At 42.0% G+C, this 10,680-nt stretch overlaps 1 protein-coding gene across 3 annotated transcripts in view; it reads right to left on the reverse strand.

The window, feature by feature from the left end:
- Positions 1 to 215: 215 nt before the first annotated feature.
- Ecd (ecdysoneless cell cycle regulator) overlaps positions 216 to 10,680 on the reverse strand; it is a 24,186-nt gene continuing 13,721 nt past the window's right edge. The window contains exons 10-14 of one of the 3 annotated variants that reach the window (XM_050127029.1): positions 9,527 to 9,633; positions 9,258 to 9,444; positions 7,112 to 7,179; positions 3,858 to 4,069; positions 216 to 719 (exon numbers count right to left, since the gene is read on the reverse strand). In XM_050127029.1, coding sequence (XP_049982986.1) covers positions 489 to 719; positions 3,858 to 4,069; positions 7,112 to 7,179; positions 9,258 to 9,444; positions 9,527 to 9,633 — 805 coding nt within the window. In that variant the 3' untranslated portion in view covers positions 216 to 488. Of the gene's footprint in view, positions 720 to 3,857; positions 4,070 to 7,110; positions 7,180 to 7,827; positions 8,019 to 9,257; positions 9,445 to 9,526; positions 9,634 to 10,680 lie in introns of those variants that run through there. The other 2 variants (XR_007589397.1, XM_050127030.1) reach the window with 2 other exon arrangements.

Raw genomic sequence — 10,680 nt, forward strand, 5'->3', positions numbered from 1 at the left:
AAAAAGTGAATGAAATGGGATTTTGCCAAATTAGAATTCTGACTGAGGAGGAACATACCTAAGAGAGAAACTAAATATTCAGAGTTACATCAAGGGTGCATCATGTTTTACTAAGCTACAAGGGAGACCATGTCTAGGGAAATTTTAAGCAAACAAAACAAGCTCATGAGGCCACAGGACTTGTGGAGTGGTACTGGGGCTCTGGAACCTGCAAGGAAGATTTTTTTTTTTTTATTGTTTTTTGTTTGTTTGTTTGAGACAGGGTTTCTCTGTGTAGCTTTGGAGCCTTCCTGGAACTTGCTCTGTACATCAGGCTGGCCTCAAACTTGCAGAGATCCACCAGCCTCAGCCTCCAGAGCGCTGGGATTGAAGGCGTGCGCCACCGCCCAGCTAAGGCAGACATTCTCATGAACAGCCGAGTAGAAATAGCACACTTGACTCACGGTCTAGTCAGTGAGAATTTATTGATGATTCAGCTGATGTGCACGCTAACTCTTCACTGGCTTTCCTTGGGGGTTGTGATCAGCATTGTCAGGGAGTCGCACACCCATGCTGTGTAACAGGTTGGAAGCAGGTCCTGCCAGGCCAGCTTGGGAGCTGTAGGATTCCAGTATATTTGAAACCAGGTTCAGGTCTACATCCACTGCTTCAACACAATCTCCTGCACCTGAGTCTTCCTCATCTGAATTGTTATTTGCAGTCTGGGATGAAGGGTCCTTCTAGAGAGAGGAAGAGAGAGAACAACATGAGATATTAACCCTTAGGTTGGATGTCGGTTACAGTAAAATGCAATAGCTTAGCAATAATTTATATACACGAATTCCAAATTAAAAATGAAATTTCCAATCCTTGGTGACATAAAGTGAAAATGAGCTCTAATAATGTGATTTGATGCATATATTAACACCTGGTTCCATCAGGTGTGGTGATGGCACATGCCTGTAATCCCAGCACTTGAGAGGTGGAAGGCAGAGGATCAGAAATTCAAGATCATCCTCAGCTACACAGGGAGTTTAAGGGCAATCTGGACTAGAGATCTTGGCTTTAAACAAAAGAAGCTTAGTTCTAAAGAATGTGACATTTTTGTCTCAAAAGAGTTTCTATGTAACGGACATTTCCTGTCCTGACTGCCCCGACCCAAATAACTGACTCAGAGGCTGAATATGAATTATAATTGACCAGCTGATAGCTCAGGCTTGTTACTGGCTCACTCTTACATTTAAATTAACCCATTTCTATTAGTCTGTGTATGGCCATGTGGCTGTGGCTTCACCTGTCCTCTAGCACGGCTTGCTTCCTAGGCAGCTGACTCTGCCCTGCTCCTTCCTATCTATCATTCTCAGCTTGGCTTTCCCACCTAACTTCCTGTCCAGCTACTGGCCTGTCAGGTTTTCATTAACCAATGAGAGTACTACACATTCATAGTGTAGGAAAGGATTGTTCCATAGCATTCCTACAAAGGGAACAAAAGTCTGCCCCTGCTTTGAAATAATCCAAAAGGGATAGCTAGCATAAAGAGTTACGCTCATAACCTGTGTTAATATTAATACATTAATAAAACACAAGAATTAAATTTTCCTCCAAATGAAAAAACTTAAATTTCCTTTTTGTTTCCTGACCACAATCTTTTAAGTGGTGTCTAACTACAAAGCATCCAGTTTGCTACCTGGGTCTCCTACTTCACAGGCTGGAGGAAAAGATTTGAAGAATTGCATCCTGACCTCTATCTAGACCTTCTTATCTTTGTCACTCAAACTGTGGTCCACTAACTTAACAGTCTGAATCTCTTAGGACTTCCCAAACAGAAAATTTCCGCTCTTTGTCCACTTGGCTGAATAAAGGCCATTAGTGCCTGGTGTGGTGGTGTCTTTAAGTGGATCTCTGTGACTTCAAGGCCAGCCTGGTCCAGAGAGAGTTCCAGGACAGCCAGGGCTAACCAGTGAAACCCTATCTCAAAAAAAAACAAAAATAAACATACCAACAAAAAAGGCCCTTATTATAACAAGATCCTTGTGCGATATTTATTTACAATTAAATCTAACAAATAATTTCTGTTAGGGTGAAGGCAATTATAGTTTTAAATGTGGTTTAGATGGTTAAAGCACAGAGCTCCCATTAACCACGAGCTCCCATGGCTTTACTGTCATTTCATGCTGATTCTAGACACGAGGGTCACTGGCTGGTTAGACAGTGCACAGTAGATGCCAAGCAGTATTTCAAACCCTGATTCACAATGCTCTAATGGCTGTGCTCTTCCCATAATGCCTCTTGCTGGCTAAACAGTGTGGTCAAAAACACTAAGATGACTACGAGACTGGGAGAAGAATTCTAAGTTTGAATCTAAACTAGGAAAACAGGAAACAATTAAGATTGAAGTTATTTTTTTCTTAGATACTTAAGCTCCTCTTAGCTTTCTTTACATCTCTGTTTGTTTGTTTTTGTTTTTCCGAGACAGGGTTTCTCTGTGTAGCCTTGACTGTCCTGGAACTTGCTCTGTAGACCAGGCTAGCCTTGAACTCACAGAGATCCACCTGCCACCAATGCCCAGTTCCCTTTACATTTTTTAAAGGTTGATTTTGAGTGTATGTGTCTATGTGTGTGTGTTTGATATGTGTATAGGTGCTCTGAAGTCAGAGGTCAATTTGGGGGAGTTGGTTCTCTCCTACAGTGTGGATTGAACCTAGGCTGTCAGGCTTAAGAAGAGGCACCTTTACCTACTGATTCAATACTCCAGCCCCTCTTCTCTCTTAAAAAAAAAAAAAAAAAAAAAAAAAAAAAAAAAAAAAAAAAAAAAAAAAAAAAAAAAAAAAAAAAAAACTACATATTGCTAGACCCAGTTGCCCATGCCTGCAATTCCAGCTCAACTTTGAGGTCAGCTTGGACTACAAAATGAGGCTCTATCTCAAAAATCTACTCACTGCCGGGCAGTGGTGACTCAGCACGCCTTTAATCCCAGCACTCGGAGGCAGAGGCAGGCGGATCTCTGTGAGTTCGAGGCCAGCCTGGTCTACAAGAGCTAGTTCCAGGACAGGATCCAAAACCACAGAGAAATCCTGTCTCGAAAAACCAAAAAAAAAAAAAACTACTCACTCCATACACCTTCCAAGCACCACACATGAAGGAAAAGGAAAAGAAAAAAATGGCAGTAGTAGTGATATCACATGCTAATTTGAGTACATAATGATTCTTTACTTTAAATCCTGAAAAATCATAGCATAAAGAATTTAACTCTGGGGGCTGGACGGATGGTCCAGCAGCTCAGAGCATCTCTGTGCCATTGTGACGGTGAGTTACGGTGACAACACCCAAGTAGAGAGCCAGGTGTCCTGCGAACACTAAGAGACTCAATGCTCTCTTCTCACCTCAGCCCTTACATAGTGTAGGACTTTTGCAAAGTAGTTGGGTTAACTCATTGGTCCTTGCACATTGGTATAAAATGAAAGATTATAGGGGCCAGGCACAATGGCACGTGCCTATAATTCATAGCTACAAAAGGGGCTGAGAAGGGAAGGTCACTTGTAAAATCCTGAGACTCTGAAAGAGGCGGCAGTTCAGTGGTAGAACAGAACACCGACAACACAAAGCCTCCACTTGAGCACTCACCACTAAAAGGAAAGGCAGATTATAAAATTCAAGTTAGGGGAAAACTAGCATTCTTGGGGTTGAGAATATAGCTTAGTGATGGACTGCATGTACCCCAGTCCCTGGGGTCAATTCTTAAAATCAATCAGCCAGCAATAAAATTAGCACTCATTTATTTCAAACCTCACAAATCAAAAGAAAAGAAAGGAAAAGTCAGATTAAAAATGACTGTCACTCTCCTACACACGGAGAAGGAGAGGTTAAAAAAAACTTACTTCTTGCTTCCGGGTACTGAAGCTTTTGCCCATGCTGGTGTGCGCCAGTTCCTGGTCCATCTGGGCCATATAAGACGTGAGACTGCCAAGAGCTCCTTTCAGAGACTCAGAGTCCTCAGTCTCAAAGTCCAAGTCATCATCACTGTCTAAACATCCGAAGTCATCTTCATCCAGATCATCAGGGTCTGACTCTGACTCTTGAGGTTTTGTTCCTATATTGACCAAGACACAGAAAGAACCACTTAATTAAAAAAAAAAAAAAAATTTTTTTTTTTTTTCGAGACAGGGTTTCTCTGTAGCTTTGGAGCCTGTCCTGGATCTAGCTCTTGTAGACCAGGCTGGCCTCGAACTCACAGAGATCCACCTGCCTCTGCCTCCCGAGTGCTGGGATTAAAGGTATGCGCAACCACTGCCCGGCAACTTGGTAAAAATTTTTGAGCAAGATTACATCTCTCAGGACTGGAGAGATGACTCAGTGGTTAAGAGCACTGGTGGTTCTTCCAGAGGACCTGGGTTCAATTCCCAGCACCCACATGGCAGCTTACAGCTGCCTATACCTCTAACTCTAGGGGATCTGACACCCTCACAAAATACCAATGCATATAAATAAAAATAAATAAATCAAAAAAAAAAGTTACATCTCTCAAAGGATTGGACTATTCCACAAGGACCAAATGAGTTAACCCAACTACTTTGTAAAAATCCTTTCCCAAAAATGATGATTCAGGGAAACATTTATAGAACCATGAAAAGGCTGAGCCAAAAGATTCCACTAGTTTTTAAAAGTAAATTTGATTAATTGAAAGTATTTTTTTAAAAAGATGAAGCCAGACAGTGGTGGTGCACACCTTTAATCCCAGCACTCGGGGAGACAGAGACAGGTGGGTCTCTGTGAGTTGAAGGCCAGCCTGGTCTAACAGAGTGAGTTCCAGGACAGTCAAGGCTGTGACACAGAGAAACACTGCCTTGAAAAAAACAAAATAAATAAACAAATAAAATGAAACATTGGGCTGTTGAGATGGTTCTCAAGGATAGGTGTTTGGGGGGCTGGAGAGATGGTTCAGCGGTTAAGAGCATTGCCTGCTCTTTCAGAGGTCCTGAGTTCAGTTCCCAGCAAACACATGGTGGCTCACAAGCATCTGTAATGGGGTCTGGTGCCCTCTTCTGGCATGCATGCAGACAGAATATTGTATACATAATAAATAAATATTAAAAAATACTAAAATTAAAAAAAAAAGGATAGGTGTTTGCTGTGTAACCTGGTGATCTGACCATCTGCCTGATCTTGACCCATGTGCTGTTATACATACACCACCCCACACACATAATGCACACACACTAATAATAATAATAATAATAATATTTTCTGTTTAGAAACTGTGTTGGGGAGGCTGGGGAAATGGCTCAGCAGTTAAGAGCACTGGCTACTCTTCCAGAGGTCCTGAGTTCAATTTCTATAATATGATCTGGTGTCCTCTTCTGGCCTGCAGGCAGACATACAGACAGAACACTATACATAATAAATAAATCTTTAAAAAAAATAAAATGAAAACCGAGTTGAAAGTATTTAAAAACTGAGCTTAGTGGTAGAGAACATGCCTATCACGTATGAGGCCCTGGGTTTGATCTCCAGCACCATAAAAAACAGATCAAAAATATGGGAGCTGGAAAGGTGGCTCAGAGGTTAAGAGCACTTGTTGTCTTGCTGAGAATCTGATTTTTTGATTCTCAGCACCCACCAGGCAGCTTACAACCATCTGGAACTCTAGTCCCAGGATATCCAACACCCTCTCTGGCCTCCTCAGGAGCCAGGCACACACATGATGCACATAAATTCATAAGCAAAATACTCATATATAAAATAAATCTTTAAATTACAGGTATATTTTTTAAATTTAAAATTAGAAAATGACATAAATATACATTGATGTCAACATTCAGCTCTGAGACATCTCTGAACAGTTGGATGGAGTCCAGATGTCAGATATAATACAGGTCTGTGCACAGGCACATGCAAATACAGACATTTCTTTCATAAGATTTTCATTTGTGTGTGTAGATACATATGTCCATGGACCAGAAGAGGGTATCAGATCCCCTAGAGCTGGAGGTTGTGAGCTGCCTGACATGGGTGCTGAGAACCAAATTCCAGTCCCCTAAAAGACCAACAAGCCACCCCATGTTTCCGCCTTAACCCCGATGTGCTCACACGAAGTGCAAGTCTGCTTTTCTACATACTGTGTTTTGTAGGACTTCTTACAAACTATGCAGATGACCTCATACTTTATTATGGTGGTGCAAATTCACAATACAGTGCTTTATTTACCCATTTTTCTCTTGGTCATTAGAATTTTGTTGCTACAAAAAAGAAAAATAAAGCACTGAAATGACCATCAGTGACCATTTATCACTGAATGACCATCAGTGACCATTTATCACTTTCACAGAATAAATCCCTCAAGTGAAATGGCTAAGTCAAAAATAATGGGCTTCCTAGATTCTCAAAATGTCTTTAGAAAAGACAACTTAGACTTACCTCTCCCCACAAAGGTGATGGTGTTCATTTCTCCAACCCTTTAAAATAGCTGATTAATTTTTTCAATAAGGTAAGAAAAAAAATCATGCTTTTATTTTACATTTGCTTGCTTACTAGGAAGAGTTAACTATTTTCAAAGATGAACTGGTTACTCTTCAGTGCACAGGCTGTTCAAACCCTGGATTTTGTTGTGTGCAAGTGTACACAGCGTGTGCCAGTGTGTACTCACGGCTTCTCCTACCACTTTCCACTGAGCCTGACTCCCCAGCGAGCCAGGGGTCTGCCTATCGAACAGAAAGATCTGTGCCGAGCTTTTTAAGTTAGCACAGCGATCTGAACTCGGGGCCTCACGTTCCTATGCAGCAAACACTTTACTGACTGAGCTATCTCCCCAGCCCTCTGTGTTTTCTCTTATTTTCTTATTGATTTCTAAAATAGTCAGTGTGAAAAAAAAAGACAAAAAACAAAATATGGAAGCCAATTAAAATCCTTTCAAAACATAAAATGTTTGTGCACTCAGCAGCTAGCAAGTCAAGCACTAATAGGTCGCCTCTGTAAAGTGATTCAACCAGGCAGTAATTTATGGTTAAAAACAACTCAAAACCATCAAAAGAAAGTAGTATTTTGACTCATAAATGACCTAATGTCCCAGTGCTCTAACAGCAGTGATACATCTTCACAGTTTCAAAATAAAAGTAAACACCACACTGTAACTCACCTAAAATCTTATCAAAATAATTAAGAAAAGAATCTTCATCAAAAGTGATTGGAGCTTCAGAAGGGTCTCTGAAAAATAAAAAGGAAAAGGCCATGTAATTTATCCTGATCACAGTTCTCTGAAACATGTTCTAAGATGGTGCTACACTTAGAGAAACTACCAGAAATATCCAAGAAAGGAACACCTAGAGTAATCGTAGTTTAAATCAATAAGAAAAAATCCTTATGCTTGTTTTAGTGACAACAGAAACACAAAAATCTGGTCACAGAAAAGCAAAAATTACACCTTGTTATCTTACATTTAAGCGTATGCATTTGGTGACCTATCTGCTCTTCACTCCCCACAAGACACATGGGAAAAGCATGATTTATCTGAGTTCACTTATAATGCTTATTCTTATAGGATCCCAAGTTTATGTCTTTAGCCCCAACACATGGGAGGTGTAGTCAAGATGATCGTGATTTCAAGTGAATTTAAGGTAAGAAAACAGCAATAACAAAAATCAAAGCTTAACAAATTGCACTTTCCCTTATTCTGTCCCTCTTAACAACAAATAATGTGCGGATCTCTGTGAGTTCGAGACCAGCCTGGTCTACAGAGCTAATTCCAGGACAGGCTCCAAAGCCACAGAGAAACCCTGTCTCGGAAAAAAAAAAAAAACAAATAATGTGCATGAACTGTATCTTTTCTTACAGTTCAGGAATAGTAACACTCACAAGGTTTCACTGGCCTGGGGAAGAAGTTCAGCAAGGTGCACTTCTTAGTGTGCACAGTGCCTGGGCCAATGGTGTGCACAGCCTCCGGAACAATGGCGTGCATGGCCTCTGGGACAGTGGTGTGCACAGCCTCTGGGTTAGTGGTGTGCACGGTTTCTGGGTCAGTGGTGTGCACGGCCTCAGGGCCAATCCTATTTCAGCCAAAAAGAAAAGAGATATTTGCTGTTCAGGTAACAATTCTACCTACTTTTCCCCAGTTACTTGCCACAAACAGCTTCACGGTTCTATTATTCCTTCTGCCTATGATGAGTTCCTTTAAGCCCTCTCTTTGAGTTTCAAGATTTCAGTCCGCTTGTGAGGTAGGAGATGGGAAGCTTGAGCCTGTTGAGAGCTACAAGCGATAGAGTCTACGGGTTCTGAAGAAGAGTCTATAGAAGCCAGGCATGGGAGCTCACATCTTTAACACTCTGGAGGCAGAGGCAGGCACACAGCTGTAATTCCAAGACTAGCCTGATCTATATGGTGAGTTCCAGGGCAGCCAGGGCTCTGTAGAGAGACCCCATCTCAAGAAAACAAACTAACAAAGCAAAGAGTAAAGTGAAGGTGCTGCGGTTCTGCGTGGTGACTGCTAAAGCCACGAGTTCTCTGGCTTACTTCAGGAATTACAAAGGCTACTTGAAATCTGACCTCAGATAAAGAAGACGCACTATATACGCAGCACCAAAAGAGTAAGTAAATCAGGATGAAAACTTGCTCAAAAATGTGGAAATGATACTTTCTTGAAGCATAATTAATAAAAACTCAGGGTCAGAAATTGGGGTTCAACCTGAAGATCTATTTTTTTGTTTTGTTTTGTTTTGGTTTGGTTTTTGGTTTTTCAAGACAGGGTTTCTCTGTGGCTTTGAAGCCTGTCCTGGAACTAGCTCTGTAGACCAGGCTGGTCTCAAACTCACAGAGATCCGCCTGCCTCTGCCTCGAGTGCTGGGATTAAAGGCGTGCGCCACCACCGCCCAGCCTCAACCTGAAGATCTAAAAAGCAAAGCAGCCAGCCACTGGCTCTTACCTCGACATCAGTCCAAAACGGCGATCCTGCCTCCAGGAATCTCACAATGAGACTGTGTCTGAGAGCTGTCTCCCCTGCCCCAAACCACCCCCCATTTTATATTCCTCTCTAGGGCTGGAATTAAAGGTGTGTACCACCATCATTAAAGGCATGCTCCGCCCAGTTTCTATGGCAACTAGTGTGGCTATGAGGATTAAAGGTGCATGTCATTATGGCTACTGGGATTAAAGGTGTGTGTTACCATAATCTGGTCTATAAGGCTGACCAGTGGGATTGGCTTACTCTCAGATCTTCAGGCAGTCTTTATTAAAATACAGTTGAAAAGCCACCACATTTCCCTTTTGACTTTCTGCTTTAGCATAGCTACCTGGGCAGCTCTGCCCCTTTGTGGGTTGAGACTTTGGAGATGAAGGCCTTCACGCTGTCTGAGACCTGCACTACGTCATAGTTCTGCTCCTCCTCCTTCTGGGAAATGGGCTGTGATTCTTTTCCGCCTGCAGCATCTTGCAGCAGCTGGTCCAGCTGGTCTGGCGAGAGGACTAACCACTGATCGTCTGGAAAAGAAAGCAGGTGAGCCATGACACAGGATAGCTCTCCATTCTCAGCTCCCTCCTCTGCTCCTGGCCCATCACTCACCATCCTCAGGAGGAAGATCAGTGCCTTCTTTTCTGAGCTCCTCAACATCAAACGGCAGTGTCTGCAACACGGTTAAGATTTCCTCACCAGGACTCATAGCAAGTGAACTATAAACAATGAAAGCCACAAGCATTCTTTATGATGGTGACATGACTTATTCTCCACACTGATGGAACCATCTGAACTATTTAGATGAAGCAAATTTAGTAAACAGCTGGATACTTTAAAAAAATCACATAAGTAATATATTATCCCTAACCCATGTTATGCAAACATGACTGAGCAAGAAAAAAATAATAATCGGCAAAACACAGGTGGGTGTAGCAGGGACATCTGTAATCCCAGCACTTAAAGGTAGAGGCAGGAGGGTTAGGACTTCAAAAGTGTCTCAGCTATGCCGAAGGTTGAGGCAGGCATGGACTAAAAAAAGTTACTGAGAATCAACCAACAAACAAAACCCTAAAAGTGATTTTAAAAAAACGGCAAAAACCAGTCATTTTAGAACACCAAATGCTAAAGAAACATGGAAGATGGCAATTAATTTCTTTTATTAGGGTGTGGACAAGATTTTGGTTTTGGTTTTTGGTTTTTTGAGACAGGGTTTCTCTGAAGCTTTGGAGCCTGTCCTGGAACTAGCTCTTATAGACCAGGCTGGTCTCGAACTCACAGAGATCTGCCTGCCTCTCCCTCCCAAGTGCTGGGATTAAAGGCGTGCACCACCACCACCCAGCTATGTTTTTTATTTTTATTTTTTTAAGAAGAGATGGGACGGGCTGGAGAGATGGCTCAGAGGTTAAGAGCATTGACTGCTCTTCCAGAGGTCCTGAGTTCAATTCCCAGCAACCACATGGTGGCTCACAACCATCTGTAATGAGATCTGGTGCCCTCTTCTGGCCTGCAGGCATATATGCAGGCAGAACACTGTATACACAATAAATAAATTTAAAAAAAAAAGAAGAGCCGCGGTGGTGGCGCACGCCTTTAATCCCAGCACTCGGGAGGCAGAGGCAGGCGGATCTCTGTGAGTTCGGATCTCTGTGAGTTCGAGACCAGCCTGGTCTACAAGAGCTAGTTCCAGGACAGGCTCCAAAGCCACAGAGAAACCCTGTCTCGGGAAAAAAAAAAAAAAAAAAAAAAAAAAAAAAAAAAAAAAA

Source organism: Alexandromys fortis, unplaced genomic scaffold (assembly GCF_014885135.2).
Source record: "Alexandromys fortis isolate MF-2015 unplaced genomic scaffold, M_Fortis_MF-2015_v1.1 scaffold_233, whole genome shotgun sequence".
Classification (NCBI taxonomy): Eukaryota; Metazoa; Chordata; class Mammalia; order Rodentia; family Cricetidae; genus Alexandromys; species Alexandromys fortis.